The sequence below is a fragment of the Vipera berus genome, assembly GCF_964194415.1.
Source record: "Vipera berus genome assembly, chromosome: 1".
Classification (NCBI taxonomy): domain Eukaryota; kingdom Metazoa; phylum Chordata; class Lepidosauria; order Squamata; family Viperidae; genus Vipera; species Vipera berus.
In genome coordinates, this window is record NC_138202.1 from 343262747 (window position 1) to 343280561 (window position 17815).

Sequence of the window (17815 nt, forward strand, 5' to 3'; positions counted from 1 at the left end):
TGGGGAAGAAGCTGCTTCCCTCTTTTTTTTATCAAATTGAATAGAGACAGCTACAGATGTCAAAAACCACAAACAAGAATTTTTAAAAAAATAATAATGTAGAAGTGGGCTCGGTAATCACCATACAGGAGGGGGTGGGTGAAATTCTTCTCGTCAAATTTCAGTTCTATTCACTGTGGGATGTGCATTTTATGATTTGTGAGAACGCAGTTTATAGAAGTTTTTAGTGAAACACTTTAGAATATGGCTTGAAACTATTCTGAGTTTGTAGTGGCACATTTTGAGGGTAGCCACCATGAGGAGAGAGAGCAGACATTCACAGAGAATGGTGGACAGATCTGTCTGTCTATCTAATCATCCATCTCGAATACATATCTCTGGGAAATTAACAAATAAAAGCAAAACAGTATGCAAATTGATAATGACATCTGTTGATAATGAGTGCTTCTGACTCTCCTGTTTGTCTCTATATCTGATCATTTTACAGAAAGCCCTAGTGATTTAAATGGAAATCAGGAATTGGACAAACTCAAATCAGTTTCTAAGTGCTATACCCATATAGAAACCTCCTCTAATTCAGCCGATATAGACAAAATGACAAATGGAGAAACTTCCTCCTTCTGGCAATCAGATGGGAGTGCTCGATCACACTGGATACGGTGAGACCTTCTTGCTAAATATTAATTAGCTGCCAAAGATGGCTAGAATAAAATCTGACTTTAATGGAAATTGATCTATAATTTTGTTAATAAAAGATTCCCAGGTGTAATGGGTGGTACAACTGGATTGTATTCATTTAACTAGCCAAGTATGTATAATACTCATAGATTGGGCCTGGCCTGAACCTAATGCCGGCATATACTCAAAACATATGAACTCTTGACCAGATAGAAGTCTGGCTTGTAAGGGCATTCACTTTATCTGGCCAAAAAAAAAAACCAAAAGCATTTCTCTCATACCGATTGGTGGATCTGAAATAGCATACTATGATTATCTTTCAGCTCTATTAATTGATTGCTTGATATGTTAAATATTACGATAGGTTAAATGATAAAGGTTTAACGATAAAGGTTACATTATATGTTAAATTTGCATAAGAGAAACCTTTTTCTAATGGGAAAAATCTCTTTTCAGTCTTCAGAATCATGCCCTCTTGTTTCAGAGATAATGGCATTTTTAGCTAGATTTTATGTGTAGTGTATATTATATGCACATATATAATATACATGGTATTTATTACAGATAATTTAATAGCAGATTAAAAATGAAAATATTTTAAAATAAAAGCATGAAAAATGCCTGGATAAAAGCAGTGCATTAAAAGACCAAAGTTAATGGCTGGATAACACTAACACACATTTGGAATCTTTAAAAGATTCCTTAAACATGTAACTTTTATCAATCTACAATGGAGTTCTATACATCTCTAATAACCTGTTTTAAGTAAATGGAATTTTATTTCTTGTTAAGTATGTATTTATTCCTTCAACTTATATGGAAGCCCATCTCAAATATATGACTTTAGGCAACTGACAAGGTTAAAACAGGTAAAAACATCATAATATAAAAAACAAAAACACAATAGTCAAGATAAAACTACCCAGGACAATCAGTCTATATCTATATATCTGTATCTGTAGCAGTAGAAATAGGAATGCAGCCTAAATGTTGCAGTATTTTGTTTCCTCAAGATTCTGTGAAAGGGAAACATTATTTTACCTTTCTCATGAAATATAAGCCTATCAATTGATATAGTCATGCTTGCTGTATTACGCTGTTTACTGTCAAGTAGACCACAGTTGAACCTATCTCTGTATTGCTTACTGAGAAATGTGAGCGTTGAAGGCATTCCTTTTGGTTTTTTCATGTTTTCGTGAATAATGTTTGTATTAAAAGTTTCCATAACAGTAATATATCATCATATCTTAATTGTCCTGTGTTTGGGTTTTTATATTCCACTGCATATATTCTTGTTTTGTGAGGCTCCTGTGCTTGCAGTTGATAAATAAACTCTTTCATTCTGCCTTGCAGTTTAAAGATGAAACCAGATGTCATTCTGAGGCACCTCTCCATTGCTGTTGCAGCAAATGACCAGAGTTACATGCCCCAGCAAATTACAGTAGCAGTTGGAAGGACTCCCAACAATCTCCAGGAGGTCCGAGATGTTCACATTCCCAGCAATGTTACTGGATACGTGACATTGTTGGAAAACGCTAACATTAGTCAGATGTGTGAGTCAATAACAATACAGTTGGCTTTTTTTTTGCTTTGTTTTTTTTAAATAATAAGTTACTGAATGACTTGGAAGCTAAAGGGAGAGCTTTGCAAACAAGGTTTTAAAACGTTGCCTTTTCCACCAAACTATACAAATACAATTGCAAACACATCATTTGGGTTGCGGCTTACTCTTCCCATCCCTGAATAGGAATAAGTAGGGAACTCAGTAAAGAAGGTGCAAGCAGCCCATTGGCTGCTATTTACTAAAGCTGAATGAGAAAGATCACTCTTTTCTTCAGTCTGGCTTTCTCTGTGAGAAAGAACATGTTTCTTTCTCTTTTGTTAAGAGGTTACAGGAGATAGAAGCAACAAGGCTGCTGCGGCCCTCTGCCAATGTGGAAAAGAGGTGGTTCTATCCCTATGAGGTTAGCCTTTTCAGAAGCATCTGCTGTGCCAATCTGCCATTCCTTTTCTTTGTAGAAGGTAGGAAGCAATGGGTGGGTTTTCTCTCTTCCCATTGGAGTTTTGCAGGCAACAGCAATGAGGTCCAACACATACTTTGGTAAAGGTATTGATAGAACAAAACCATCTTTCTTCCTCTTTGTTGAGAAGGAAGTTAGTAGTAGTGAGTCTTTCTGCAAATTGGGCTTTTAAAGAAATTGCAACCACCCTCGCCTGTTGGCTTTTTAGAACGAAAAAGAGACTGTCCTCAAAATCTTTCCCCTCCTTTTTTTTCATGTTGGTTTTTTTCAGGAACTAGCTTTGAGGTTCCATTATTGCTTTCTGAAAAAAGAAGTCTGTAAAATAGAAAGTATCTTTTCTGAAGGACCTGAGAGAAAAGGGGAAGGAGCTTCTCACAAGTAGGAGCTATCTCACAAGATAGATACAAAAGGGTTCATCTCTTAATCGAGAGGTGACAATATGTTTACCACCTCTTTCATCAGATAATTTAATTACAAATGTGTTTCCTCCTAGCAGAACCGTCTGCTTTTTAAATTCTATTTTTTCATCCATTTATAGCACCTAAAGGGACGCGGTGGCTCAGTGGGTTAGGACGCTGAGCTTGTCGATCAGAAGGTCGGCAGTTTGGCAGGTCGAATCCTGAGTGCAGCGTAACAGAGTGAGCGCCTGTTACTTGTCCCAGCTTCTGCCAACCTAGCAGTTCGAAAGCACATAAAAAATGCAAGTAGAAAAATAGGAACCACTATGGTGGGAAGGTAACAGCGTTCCATGCGCCTTTGGCGTCTAGTCATGCCGGCCACATGACCACGGAGATGTCCTCGGACAAGCGCTGGCTCTTTGGCTTTGAAACAGAGATGAGCACCGGCCCCTAGAGTTGGAAACAACTAGCACGCTTGTGTGGGGGAACCTTTACCTTTATAGCACCTATCAGCTTACAAAAATACTCGCACAAGTGAAATTGTTTCTCAGAATTCTGTCCTGAGATTGTGGTTTGGTTCATTGTAAGCGTCATTATGAAAACAGCAGCCTTGAATCTTTGGCTGCTTATTTGTGTAGAAATGGAGTAGGATCACCTAAAAATAAGATAGTGACTTTTACATAACCAGGCACTTTAATAGTAATAATGTCAGTGGTGGCTGGCATAGATTGTTGGAACACTAACATGAGAACTACTCTGGGTTTTATACCCAAATAAGGTTATACTCAGGACTCCATGTGCATACATATTGTGCACATGTCTATAAAATAAGAAAAAGCTCAAAAATTATTTGGAACTTTACAGTATGTACAGAATGTTGATGTACCAGTTTGTTGTAAGGAGGAAAATTTCCTGCACTTAAATAAATTTGTGTTTCCTCTCATCTTCATAGCCTAAGAAGAGGGTGAAAGTACTTTCTCCTGTTCTTTTCAGAAATCTCCCTCCTTTGAACTCTGAACTTTTAGGTTTTCAAGGGCAACCGGCTCTATACAGTGTCACTTTTTAGATCTAGAGATGCATTGGGGCACTTGATTGCAGATCTCAATTGTTTGTCTCAATTCTTGATTGTGTGAATATGCCTGCGACATTTTGGGAATCACTAGAATTTCTCTTTGGACAACAGTCATGTATTATAATTATAACTAAGCTTTAAATATATACTGCTCAAAAATGAAGGGAACACTTAAACAACACAGTGTACTGTATTTAATAGTAGGATGTCTTATCTTGTGTTCCCTTTATTTTTTTGAGCAGTATATATGTTGGCAGTGACATTCAAAACAAATCCTTTAAAAAATGAAGAAATTGTTGCCTAGGCCAGGTAAATCAGCAATTTTGAGAATCGGTCTATAAGAATAGAGACAAAAGGAGCCCCGTTGGAGTAGATATGATAGGGCTGAAAAAATTACATTATGTGGGTTATTTCTTTGGTTTGTCTAAGGAATGTTTTCACTTTAAAATAGTTGTGGTAGTGGAGTTCTGATTCAGAATAATAAAACAGTGATACTGTGGGAATAATGTTCCCTTCTATTAAAAGCTATACTATTATCTCCCCACCCCATTACATTATTGCTGAGTGCATACTTTCCTCTATGATTAATAGTTTTAGGAAAGGTAGTTGGATCAGAAAAACAGTGCAGGTTGACTCGTATACTGATCCAATTGGAATTCTACTTCCCTTTGTAATTTCTGGTTTTATTTTCCTCCAAGTAACTACTTTAGCAGATGGTCTATATTCATCTGCTGTTTTGCTGTTGGTATATTATGCTGTCTTAATTCCTTTTAAATTTGACTGATTACTTAGATGTAGGAATTGTTAATTTTTGCAATTGGGTTCTGAACTCCAACCTTATAATCATTGAGAAGAAATGATCCTCTAATAAGTCAGAGGTGGTAAATTAGTTGTTCTGGTTTCCCCCCTGTTTTTTTAGTAGAATTCCAAGGATTGAACTTGCAAACATGAGACAAATCAGCCTCCAGTGGCACAGAACTTAGTTCCTACTAAGTTATGGTATCATAGGAATTGATTTCATGGTGCTGGGGCATCCATTTGTTGAAATTGTTGGATGTTGTGCTTTTTATTTCAAAAGACTCATTCAGAAGGATATACCACATGACTGAATTTATATTAATCCAGTTAGGTTATAGAATGCCATTTTGCAATTCTCCAAAGCCCTAAAACCAGAACTGACATTGTCACAGGAGTATTGCTGGCCATTTAAAACTGTATTTGACTGACATGGGAACTATGTAGGTTTCCTTTGCTTTTTTGCTGTTAGATCATCCATATCTTTTCCCTATAAATTCACAGGGGATATTGAGTATATGTATGTGTTCAGCACATGTACAGATATAGATGTAGCCTGCTCTAGGTGATGTTGTAGCATTTGCTTGCATTTAACTTGCTTGCTTTCCCACTGTTAAAGGATTTATAGTCTAGTCATTTCAAGGTCATGTTTCTGAAAGAGTCTAGTACAGTTTTCAATTGATATCTTTTTGAGCTGGCAAGAGGTTACTTATTTCTCTGATACTTCCTATGAAGTACCTATTCATTACTCTTAGCATGAGAAATGATTAGAAATCAAGAAATTTAGAATGACTTCTGAGAAAAAAAATATTATTAGTACAACCACCACAACAAAGGTGTGTAGTTTTCCCATTGTAACCTGATTATGAAAATGACTAGACATTTACTTTCTCTAAATTACAAATTCTTTCCACTGCTTCAAAAACACTCTTCTCACCTTTCATCATTCCCCATACAAACTGTCCAGAAATGCAAAAAAATTGATTTTAAATCCTAAACTTTGTTGATTTGAAATAAGTTCCTTTATTCCTGCTGCCCACAGTCGTTCAGCCTATAAATTTTATCAGTACATGCTGCACTTTTATTAATATAGTATAAATCTTCAAAATGAAGCAGGCAGGATCTTCAGAAAGTGGTCTCAAAAGATACCATGGATCAAATGCTTCTGGATCTTAGAAGCCATGAGCCTACCCTTTGTTAGATTTGCTGACTAGGAAGACACATTAGTATTCCCTGAAATAATTGAGATGTATCTATATTTCCCATAATGTATACCTGGATGCAATTGTGTTTAAAGATTCATTCAACCGTCTAGCTATGTGCCTTCAGAACTGTTCTTAAATGGTGTATCAAGAACTGACTGGCTTCTGAAATTTTCAGTTTGGCCCTTGACTGGAAGAAATTACCCTTCTTTGATATTCTTGACAGATGTACAGATTAACATCAAGCGTTGCCTTAGTGATGGATGTGACACAAGAATTCATGGTCTCAGGGCTATTGGGTACCAAAGAGTGAAAAAAGACTGTGTCTCTGTATGTGATGCTTCAGCAATCTGGTACTGGTCACTTTTGACCTCTCTGGTCACAGCATCCATGGAAACCAACCCTGCGATTGTTCATGCTATTCTGCAAAATACCCAGTAAGTTCTCTCCTCTTTCAGTGCACTAACTCTTCTTAAATCACTTCTCTGTTTCGTACTGTGAACATACTTCCTTGTATATTCTTTTATAGCATTAAAGAACAGTATTCATCCATATTTACATTTAACCTAGGGCAGTGGTGGCACTCAGAGCCCTCTCTGTTGGCACGCGCACCACTGCTGGCAGCAGCAGGTCCATCAGGCTGCTACCACTGCCCAGAGCAGGAGCCCCACCCAGCACAAAGGAGGCGAAGCGGCCGACTAGCAACCTCAAGTAGAGGTGGTAGAGCAGAGGTCACCAACCATTGTCGATTGGTGGACTGGAAGAAAAGGGAGGGGGAAGCATTTTGCATGCATGCGTGCACTGCAAATGGGGTGGGGCTAGTGCCTGCGTGATACTAGCCCTGCCCCGTTCTTGCGTGGTGCAGCGCCTTTAATCAGCGCCTTGGAGCACGGTGGCCCATTTTTGTGCCTCTGATTTTTGCGTGCCAGAGGCGGCACTCAGAAGCGCCTCCCTGCCCTCCCCCCCCTGAGGGCACCATAATGCTGATGCGCCCCTTGCACTTTGCAATAAATAAGTGGGTTTTGGGTTTCATTTTCATTTTATTAAATTTATATGCCACCGTTCTCCCTGAGGACTCAGGGCGGCTCACAACAATAAAAATTAAAAAACATAGAGTAAAAAATTTAAAAGAGAATTAAACAATAAATGCAAAATTACAAGACAATTTAACCCAATAAAAAGCCTAATTAAAAATCGTAGTCAGTCCAGGCCCACTTGTTGTGGTTTGGGCACTCGGTCTCTAAAAAGTTCGCCATCACTGACCTAGGGATTCAACTATAGGTCAGTCTTGCCCAACTTTGCTTTAACTCTCAGCAGTAATCATGCTGGCTGAGGAAATGTGGGAATTGGTTTGCCCATCTAGAGGGCTTTCAGGTGAAAAAGGTTGCTCTGCAGCTTCTGTTCGGAACTTTGAATGACAGCGTGTAAATACGGTACCTTTAATCCAGGTATTGCAAAATGCAAAAAATGCAAAAATGCAAAAAATTGATTTTGAATCCTAAACTTTGTTGATTGGAAACAAGTTCCTTTATTCCTGCTGCCCACAGTCGTGCAGCCTATAAATTTTATTAGTACATACTGCATTTTTATTAATATAGTATAAATCTTCAAAATGAAGCAGGCAGGATCTAACTGCTCTTGTCCAAAAAAAAAAAGATAGGAAAATCAGATGCATTATTCTTTGTTGGTTTGTCTGTCTTAGAAGCAATGCAATTATTAAATCTCCATTTAGATTGATGATTTTTTAAGTAAGTGATTTTGAAATACTTTGATGATTTTATGCATCCTAATAAAAAGTTAAAACTTTACAGTTATAAAGTTGTATAAAGCTATGTAATTAACTCAGTCACTAACTAATTTCTTCACTCCCTCCATGGAGTGAAGGAAAGCCTGGAGGAAGCCTAAAGATATTAACTGCTAGCCTAGTGGCCAAAAGATTCAAGGTCAGTATAGTGTTCATGCTACTTTATAGATAACCATGTTGACGATCAACCAGTTTTTAAGTGCATCTTCAGGGAAACGCTAAGAAGTGTATCACAGGACTGGATGACATGGATTAAACCAATTTGATTGTAAGCCAGGATGTTTTTGTTTCTCATACAAATTAATTTCCTTGAATTGTCTGTAGAATAAGCTCTCATGATCAAGGGCAGGTATCAGAGTATTAATTAACAAATTGCTTTTATTCAGGAACCAGAGCAGCTAAATACAAGCAAAGGTTGCTGAAACACAAAGTAAAGGCAAATGTAATTAAGTCCCTTGTTCTTTTGTTGCCAGATTCTTGGGCAAATATTACCTATTATGACTTGTCTTGTGATGGGCTTGAGGCAATTTCTGATGGACTGCCTTTTCTTTCTCTTGCCCTCTAGGAAGGCATTGCAACATATGCCGCCTCTCTCTCTGTCTCCAGGCTCCACAGACATTTCAAGTTTCTTATCTTCCAATGTGTTGGAAGAAGTGGACAATTTTCTCCTGGGAATTACCAGGTATGGTAAGGATTAAGCTAGAATATAAAGAGGAGGAGGAGGAGGAGGAGGAGGAGGAGGAGGATGGCAAATTAGAATAAATTGCAAGTTTTAAAAATTTAATCTTTCTTTTTCCGTTCCAGCTACTGTGCCTCTCCAGAAGTAGAACTTACGCTGCTAGCATTTTCTCTGGCCAGAGGGAGCCTGACGAAAGTGTTGAATTCACTTTGCACTATTGCTGGCCACTTGGAAACTGCTTATAAGGCTGCTTCTCTAATTACTTCCATGGCTACAGTCAGGCAAAACCTGCTCTACAAATATGGTAACCATTGCTGGAAACTTTGTGCTTGGGGGATGTTCAGTCCTCTCTGGGTTAGACTTTGGTATTGTTGCCACCAGGAGTTTATTTTGTTTCTCTGCTAGCCTTCCACAATCCACAAACTACAGCACAGGGAGGCAGCTTGCAGGCCGCCTGATGTTTTCCAGCATCCCCCACATCTCTGAAATCAAACTGATAAGATCCAGTGGCAAGATGGCCCATTTTATACTGTATGGTGCAATATAGATAGGGCCCGCAACTTGGGCGTCCTCCTGGACTCACGGCTCAGTTTGGAAGATCATATAGGAGCCGTGGCCAGGGGGGCTTTTGCCCAGGTTTGCCTGGTGCGCCAGTTGCGGCCCTATCTGGACTGAGATGCCCTACGTACAGTCACTCATGTGCTTGTGACCTCCCGGATAGACTATTGCAATGCTCTCTACATGGGGCTGCCCTTGAGGACCATTCGGAGGCTTCAGCTGGTGCAGAATGCAGCCGCGCGAGTTGTGATGGGGGTCTCCCGATACTCCCATGTAACGCCTCTTCTCCGCGAGCTGCATTGGCTTCCAGTTGCCCTTCGGGTGAGATTCAAGGTGCTGGTGATGACCTATAAAGCCCTAAATGGCAGCGGTCCGGATTATCTTAGGGAGCACCTGCTGCCAGCGTCAACTTCCCATCGTCCTGTGCGCTCCCACAGGGAGGGCCTCCTCAGGGTGCCGCCGGTCAAGGAGTGCCGGCGGGTGATTCCCAGGGGGAGAGCATTCTCGGTGGGCGTGCCTGCCCTATGGAATCAGCTGCCAGTGAACCTCCAGATCGCCCCCGACCTTTGTTCGTTTCGCCGGGACCTAAAAACCTGGCTATTTGAGCTGGCTGGCCTGGACTGAGGGGTTTTTAAGGTTTTAAATTCAATTTTAAAGTGTTGGGGCTATTAATTTAATTGTATTTTAATCTGTATATTGTATTTTTTTTTAATTTGCCCTGTAAACTGCCCTGAGTCCTTCGGGAAAAGGGCGGTATATAAATCGAATAGAATAAATAAATAAATAAATAAATAAATAAATAAATAAATAAATAAATAAATAAATAAATAAATAATAAATATTTGGGAGCAAATTAAAGCTGGGAATGAATGTGGGAGGCCTCTGAAAGTCAAGTCATTTCCATTCCCATCTTTAATACTCCCATTTCCTACAACCGTGAAGACCACTTTTGTGCTAAGTACCATGAGCATTATTTTGTGTGGGTGCCCCCTGTCATGTTGGGAGGTTTAAGGAGAGAATGAAAGAGGTTTGCCTCTCAGAAGCTGTAACCACTTTTCCACTCTTTTCTCAAGCCCCCAAATGATTCTGATCCTAGCTGAACATCTTAAGCTCTGCACTAGGCTGATTTTTATGGAGTCAAGCAATCAGGATGCTTCTGAGCAGTGACTCGGCCAAATCATTTTTTTATAGTAGTAGAATTTAGTCAAATCTTTTGCCTGTAAATCCGCATCTGTTTCTCCTCCCCATTTTCCCCTGAGGTGAACTACTTCCAACTGCACCTGTTGTGGAAAAAAAACCCCAGTTATTTACCTCCCTTTGTTTTACTCATTTTAACACCTTACTAGATGAAAATACAGGTACTCCTCGACTTTCAACGGTTCGTTTAGTGACCATTCACAGTTAAATGGCATTGAAAAAAGTGACTTAGACTGTTTTCACATTTACAACCGTAAATGTGCAGCATCCTTATAGTCATGTGATCAAAATTCAGCAGTTCGGAACTTAACGATGGTTGCAGTGTCCCAGGGTCATATGATCACCTTTGGCAACCTTCTGACAAGCGAAGTCAATAGGAAAACCGGATTCACTTAATAGTCATATTATTAATTTAACAACTTCAGTAATTCACTTAACTGTGGCAAGAAAGGTCACAAAATGGGGCAAAATTCACTTAACAACTGTCTTGCCTAGCAATGGAAATTTTGGGCTCAATTGTGGGCATAGGTCTACGACTGTACCTGTATAAGTGTTTCTTGAATAGTCAGTTATAATGTGGCACTTGTGTTGTTGAACATATATTGGGAAGAATAAATTTAAGTTTTTCTTTCAACCACATACTGCCGCTGGTAAATGTTGGGACGTGGAGTCATCCTCATGAACTTAAGCTGAAAGAGTACAGGTTATTCTGAGTCATTCTTAGCCCACTCTGTTCAGTTAGACTCAGTTGGCCCCCCTGTGTCTCTTCATAAAACTTCTCTGCTTTTCCAGGAACAGCCCTGCATCTCACTCTGCAAGCTTGTGATGTCAAAGGGAAGGAAGACAAGTCAGGACCTGAAAATATGCTTGTGGAACCATGGACAGGCGATGGTAAGGGCTTCCTTTGATTCTCATTTTCAACTCAGTAAAAACATTTCCATCTTACTTTTCTGCCTCAGACAGAGATATCAAAGAGCCGTACAATAAAACAGTAATTTAGAATGTTAAAAACGCAATAAACAGAAAAGAGGAACAACAATATAAATGTGTGACATGTGTGACTTCACAAGACAACCGTCATCATGGTAGAAAGTTTTTTTCACTTATCATAAATTATTTAATATTCTGGTGGTAAGAGCCAGCAATCTGCATTGAGACTGGAAACAAGAGCAATGTGCGAAATAACAGGCATTTTTTAACATTTTCTCATACTTGTTATGAAAGTTTTTAGATGCTCTTCAGAGCCGTATTCAGCATATTGCAATAGAACTGGGCATGTGTAACAGTGGCTTGTAATACAAGTAGTCCTTGGTTAACAACAGCAATTGGAACTTGAATTTCCATCTGCAGTCATAAAGCAGAACTGCATATGGCCATGCTGCTTAATGACAGCAATTACACAACTTCTGGTTGCTGCTGTTAAACAAATCCTGCAACATCACATAGTTGCCATTTGCAATTTCCTACTGGTTTCCCCATTAATTTAGCTTGTTGGAAGCAAGCAGTGAAGGTCACAAATGGTGTTCACATGACCATAAGATACTTATGATGTTGTAAATGTTAGCCAGTCACTTACTACCCAGATTGTGATCACATAACCATGAGGACGCTGCCACATCCACCCAGAACTTTGAGGACCAATCATAAGTACCACTTGTTCAGTGCTGTTGTGGGTTTGAATAGTCACTGAATGAGTGGTCATTAAGTGAGAATCATCTTTGCATTTTATATACTAGCCAGCCATCAGGAGTAAAGCAAGTTCCAAGAGCACACTCAAATTATAAACTTAATTCTTAGACACAGTTAAGTTTTAATTAATGTGCACACCAGTTGTACAGTCTCAAGCCAAACATGTAACAAGGTGGAAAAGTTTGTTCTGAACATTCCAGATAAGTTGTTGCATATTCTTTATCCAAAGGCTTCCTGACAGAGACCGGAAAAAGGCAGGCCAGCATCATTCTCTCAACTGGGACAGAATCAGCCTTTCAGGTCACACAAATCAGAATAAAGGTCTGAATGCTCTTCTTAAATATTCTTGGTGAATCTCTTTGCTTTGCTTTTAATTGCATGGTCTTTATATAAGTAAGGAAATTTTGCTCATTTAGCTTCTTGTAATAAAAAATGGGGGCGGGGAGTTTGCAGGACATATAATTTAAACAGTAAAATATTAATAATAGGAATAGTTTTTTTCAGAGTAGGGAACCCTTAATAATAGTTTGTTTAAGAATTGAAATGGAATTAGGTTGGTCACATAGCAAGAAAAAATGTTGGTAGGTGGACCAAGGCAGTCAGAATAGATCCCACTTGATAAAAAGCATCCACGAAAGAGATCTAAAACAAGATGAATCAGATGACATCAGCAAGTATTGCGGGCCCAATTAGCAAAAGAAAGCTCAGGACTTTAGTGGTTGGAAACATGCAGAAGTGCCCTTCGTCCTGCAGTGGGTAGACAGATAATGGCTAAAATGAAGGAGAAGAAAGAAAGGAAAAGAAAGGAAAGGAAAGAAAGAAAAAGAAAGAAACAAAAAAGAAAAAGAAAGAGAAAGAAAAAAAAGTAGTAGTAGTAGTGAACATCTGTATCCTCTACTTTTATGAATGAGTTAGATAATGCATCAAATCAATTTGAAAGTTGGGAAGAGTATTATTTATGTAGAATAAGGTTATATGGAGTTTATATGGCCTAGTCTCAGAGGAGTCATTTAGTTTTTCTCCTCTTGATTGGTGCAGTGCTAAACATCCTTTTTTTTTCCTCGTAGGTGCGGAGAGGAGCAATTGGAGCCCGATGTGGATTGGTGTTTGCTTACAATTCCTCTTCAGATAAATTTCATGCAGATGAACATTTCAAAAGATTTGAGAGCTATGGCAAATGGAAACTAGAAGAATTCCGTTGCTTCTTAAAAACAAGGTAGGTGTAAAACAAATGTGCCTCATTAACACATAATGTTAAGCTGCCTTTTACTAAGTTAGCCTATAAGCTTCTTTCATTGGCAGTAAAACTCCCAAAGAGCTCAGTAGACAAAATCCTTGCCTATCACAGCTCACTTGCTCTTTTTAACTGAAAAGACCAACAACTGACTCTGGGGCTTTCTAGGAAGACTCTTTGACTTGTGACATTTCACTGAAAACTAAACATGGCAGTCTGTTGGGACAGAAGACGCGATCCCAACAGTCAATTCCAGCTGAAAGTGTCACATTGGACCAGCTAATCCACCAGATATTCTACCCCGTGCTTCTTATCATGCTGCACAAATCATGCTAAAACAAATGATAAGGATGAATATCTTTGCCTTTAAAAATACAGGTAGTCCTTGATTTACAACCACAATTGGAACCAGGATTTCCATTGCTAAACAAGGCAGTTGTTAAGTGAGTCGTGCCTGATTTTTTATGACTTTTTTGCCATAATTGCTAAGTGAATCACTGCGGTTGTTAAGTGACTCACAAGGCTGTTAGGCGAATCTGGCTTCCCCCATTGTCATCACTTGTTGGAAGCTGGCTGGGAAGGCTGGAAATAGTGATTACGCAACGTATCTAGTATATAGTACAAGTATTATTATTTTTAATACTGCCTGTTTTCCAGAAGTAGCATTGTATGTGATGAACTTGGAGAGGAAGATCCTGTTGGATGGTTTGAAATGGAAGAGGAATGGGATGAAGTAGAAGTCAAAATGCAGCAGTGTAGAATATCTAAGGTAAAACTGACAGACTGTCTCTTTGTCTATGGATATACGTGGCGTCTTTCCTCTGAAAGCTCAAGATAACTTGTGTGGGGATATTCCTTCATTATCTCCACAATAGGAACTGGCCTGAGAGAGTAACTGGCCTAAAGTCACCCAGTGCTTTCTTACAATGAAGGAAAGTACACTGTATCATACTGCCTCTCGTTGTATCACATATCCGGACTTAAAAGAATAAGCTATTACCTTATGGTTAAATGGTGGTTCAGTGAGATGCATATAACGTCTTAGATGGACTTATTAGCCAAACCAAAAATAATAATTCCTCAAGCCACCATTTCCTGGAGGTCAAGCAAACTAATCTAATAAATACATGAATTATATATCAGGCTTAATGGAGGTAGGTACATTAATCTGCTGTTAGGTATCTCATTCACATCAAGCTAAAGGCAACATTACAAACAACATCAACATTTTATTGTTACTTTTTATTTTTCCCCCATTGTTATCTCATTTTATCTCATTAAGCTGACTTTGTAATAATGCCGCTTGGGGGGGGGGGCGAAAGCCCTAATAAGCAGGCATATACATAGAATGAAGGCTACTGCTAAGTTTGTAAGCCGCCCTGAGTTTTCGGAGAAGGGCGGGATATAAATGGAATTAAAATAAAATAAAAATAAATAAATAAATTTTGGTGACTTTTTCTATGCAATTCAAACTTTATATTAGGGACTGTTGTATTGTTGCTGTTAATAGAGTAAATCTATGTATATTTGATCATAACAAAGTATAGCTTTAAAGCAGAGGTGTAGTCTGGGGCCACAAATGTCCTGCTAGCTTCTCTTACATATATCCTTGCCCCACACACGTTGTGGTGATCCCATATTTCAGCCTTTTTTGTTGTTTTTTCAGGGTTTTGCAAAGTTTTAAGATATTTAAATCCCTAATGATTCCTGTCCCTAAAATGGGTCCTGATCCAGCCCTCTTTTCTTTTGCACTAAGTGCCTTGATCTAATGGTAATTGCACACTCCTAGTCTAATGTAAGAAGACACACACTATTTTAGATGTGTGCTAAAGGCTGCAACAGGCATTGTATTAAAGGCATTACCTCCAACAGGAAAGAAGCTATTCTGTAATCACCTGAATCAAACATTTTAGTTTTAAGAATTCAGAACACTTATGTTGATGTTAAAAGAACTGAAAACAGAATAGCTAACCATATTTCATAATAGAAATGTGTTTGTAAATCTTAGTGTGAAATGGTCTAGTCTTTTTTTTAAAGTTGCTTGGACTCATGTTTGTTTTCTGCACTTTTCTAGTACTTGATGGTAAAGTTCTTATGCACCAGGCAAGAGAAAGCTGAACGGCTGGGAGTACAAGGATTAAGTGTCTTTGGTTATATTCGCTCAGCATCTGAAGAACCTAGCAGAAACAAAATTTGTAGGGAATGTGACAGACTAAATGACGATACCGTTTGTGGAATGACTCTTCTTCTAAAAACTCTGTCTTTCATTCAACAACTTGCACAAGATTTGGTATGTGGTGTTCTGTTCATTGTAACTTTTCTTCTGTAGAGTGTTTTGTTAAGCCACATTGACAACAAGCTTTAATAAGCTCTTAAAAATAAATGATCTTGTCAAGAATGACAATATAAAATGGTGTAAAATTTCAATAAAACCCATTCTGTATGGAATTCAGATATGTGAGGAATTATTAAAGTATTAACCTGAGTGAGATTGCACTCTTCAAAATACAGATTTGCAACTTGAGGCATTTTTATTTGGCCTGTTGCATTTATGTCTGAGTTTCTTGCATCATAGTTGGGTGTGGCAGCAGGGTCTGTGGTTAGAGATGATCTAGAATGATAATGCTGCTCCTTAGAATAGAATAGAGCTGGAAGGGACCTTGGAGGTCTTCTAGTCCAGCCCCCTGCTCAAGCAGGAGAACCTATACCATCTCAGATAAGTGACTGTCTAGGCTCTTCTTAAAATTCTCCAGTGTATTTATATATTTATTAAATTTTTATACCGCCCTTTTCCCGAAGGACTCAGGGCGGTGTACAGGGCAATAAATATTAAAAAACAAAGTACAAAAGTTAAAAAACAATTAAATAATTATGCCCGATATATACAATAATAAAACCATGTTAAAAACCCAATTATTTGGAGTGCCCACGATTTCTGGAGGCAAGCTGTTCCATTGGTTAATTGTCCTCACTGTCAGGAAGTTTCTCCTTAATTCCAGGTTGCTTCTCTTTGTTCAGTTTCCAACCTAATAACATCTAGACTAGATTACCATAACACTTTGATAATACTTGAAAAGTACTCAGTAACTAGAATGTATAGCTTACGTGATGACAGGTGCATTATTATATGAATCATTTCAGACTTTTAGATGTATTATGCAATTATCTTTCAGGGATTGGATTCCATTTCAGTGAATAGCAGATCAAGTGCATGATTCAAATCCACAAAGTCTTATTCTGTCATAAATTTTCTATCTTCAGAATGTCACTGGATTTTTTTGTTCTCAAAATCGGTTCACTCATTGCTATTTAAAAGCTGCACCTTTGGTCCCAGCAAAATCTAGTTCATATCAAATTCTTTTCCATTTTATTATTTAGTAATTTCTTTTATAGGTTCAGAAGAAGGAAAGTGGTCAACGATATAAATCATATCTGGACTTCACAGGCCTGGATTTAAAACTTTTCTGGAATTTTTATAGTAAACTTCAAGAAAAGTAGGTCCCTTTCAATTATACTAAACAAAAGTCAGCACAATTAGTTATATTTAGGGTTATCATTGTGGTTATTAATAGTGAAAACCTTCAGCTTTGGTCTGTTGTCAAATACATGAGATTGGTAACTTACAGCTCTCATAAATCATATGCAATTATCAGCAGGCACAATGCTGTTGTTCAAAGGAAATCATTATACAGTTGAGAAAAATAAAAATCTAAAGCAAGTATTAGATTTTCAAGAAGTCTGTGTTACACAGAGTCCTTCAGAGATATTTATTAACTCCCACAATCGTGTTATAAAGACTTTCTGCTGATTGGTACATAGGAAATTACACAATGTAAGGTTCTGTGCTTGGTTATGTTTAGGGAACGCATTTTAAATGCTGAATTACTGTCTTAACCATAGTTTCATGACAACTGTTTTGTGGCTTCTCCTTGTAGCCCAAGAGAAGAATGCATTGATGCCCAGGCCATTCTCTTACAACTTCTTCAGAGTTGCTTCTCAGTGCTTACATCAGATCCCAAAGCTGCAAAGACTGAGAAAGCTGCTCAGAAAACAACAGTAGAAAGTACAGAAGCAGCAGAGGAACTTTATAAACATTTGTGTGAAGGTGATTCTTCTCATCTTTCGCTACAACCCATGAATTCCATGTAGTTAAGACTTCTTCCTTTAATATAATAATGTGAGGCATTTATAGAGCAGGGTAGCTGGCAATTCTTTGAGGAGTTGTGGGGAAAGAGAATCCAATTGCTATGAAATTCCTAGGAACGAGGATGTCCTACTGATCCTTTATTCCATGACAGATATCTAATCTCAGATCTCAAGATGTCTGGCCTTTGGAGTTAAGTATACTTTCTGCTAGGGAAGTTGACCCTTTTATATTCTTCCTACTAGCTTCTCATTGTGGTCAATTCCTTCTCGACTCAGAGAATAAAAAACAAACAAACAGGGACCTTGTGCATAAGAATATCTGTTAATCTCTATTTAAATCTC

At 38.3% G+C, this 17815-nt stretch overlaps 1 protein-coding gene across 1 annotated transcript in view; it reads left to right on the forward strand.

Annotated features, from left to right (window-relative positions):
- ZZEF1 (zinc finger ZZ-type and EF-hand domain containing 1) overlaps positions 1–17815 on the forward strand; it is an 84822-nt gene that overhangs the window by 11808 nt on the left and 55199 nt on the right. The window contains exons 4-15 of the mRNA XM_081344838.1: positions 488–659; positions 2032–2231; positions 6393–6603; positions 8536–8652; positions 8775–8953; positions 11197–11295; positions 12323–12414; positions 13161–13309; positions 13985–14096; positions 15402–15617; positions 16721–16821; positions 17263–17432. Coding sequence (XP_081200964.1) covers positions 488–659; positions 2032–2231; positions 6393–6603; positions 8536–8652; positions 8775–8953; positions 11197–11295; positions 12323–12414; positions 13161–13309; positions 13985–14096; positions 15402–15617; positions 16721–16821; positions 17263–17432 — 1818 coding nt within the window. The remainder of the gene's footprint in view (positions 1–487; positions 660–2031; positions 2232–6392; positions 6604–8535; positions 8653–8774; positions 8954–11196; positions 11296–12322; positions 12415–13160; positions 13310–13984; positions 14097–15401; positions 15618–16720; positions 16822–17262; positions 17433–17815) is intronic.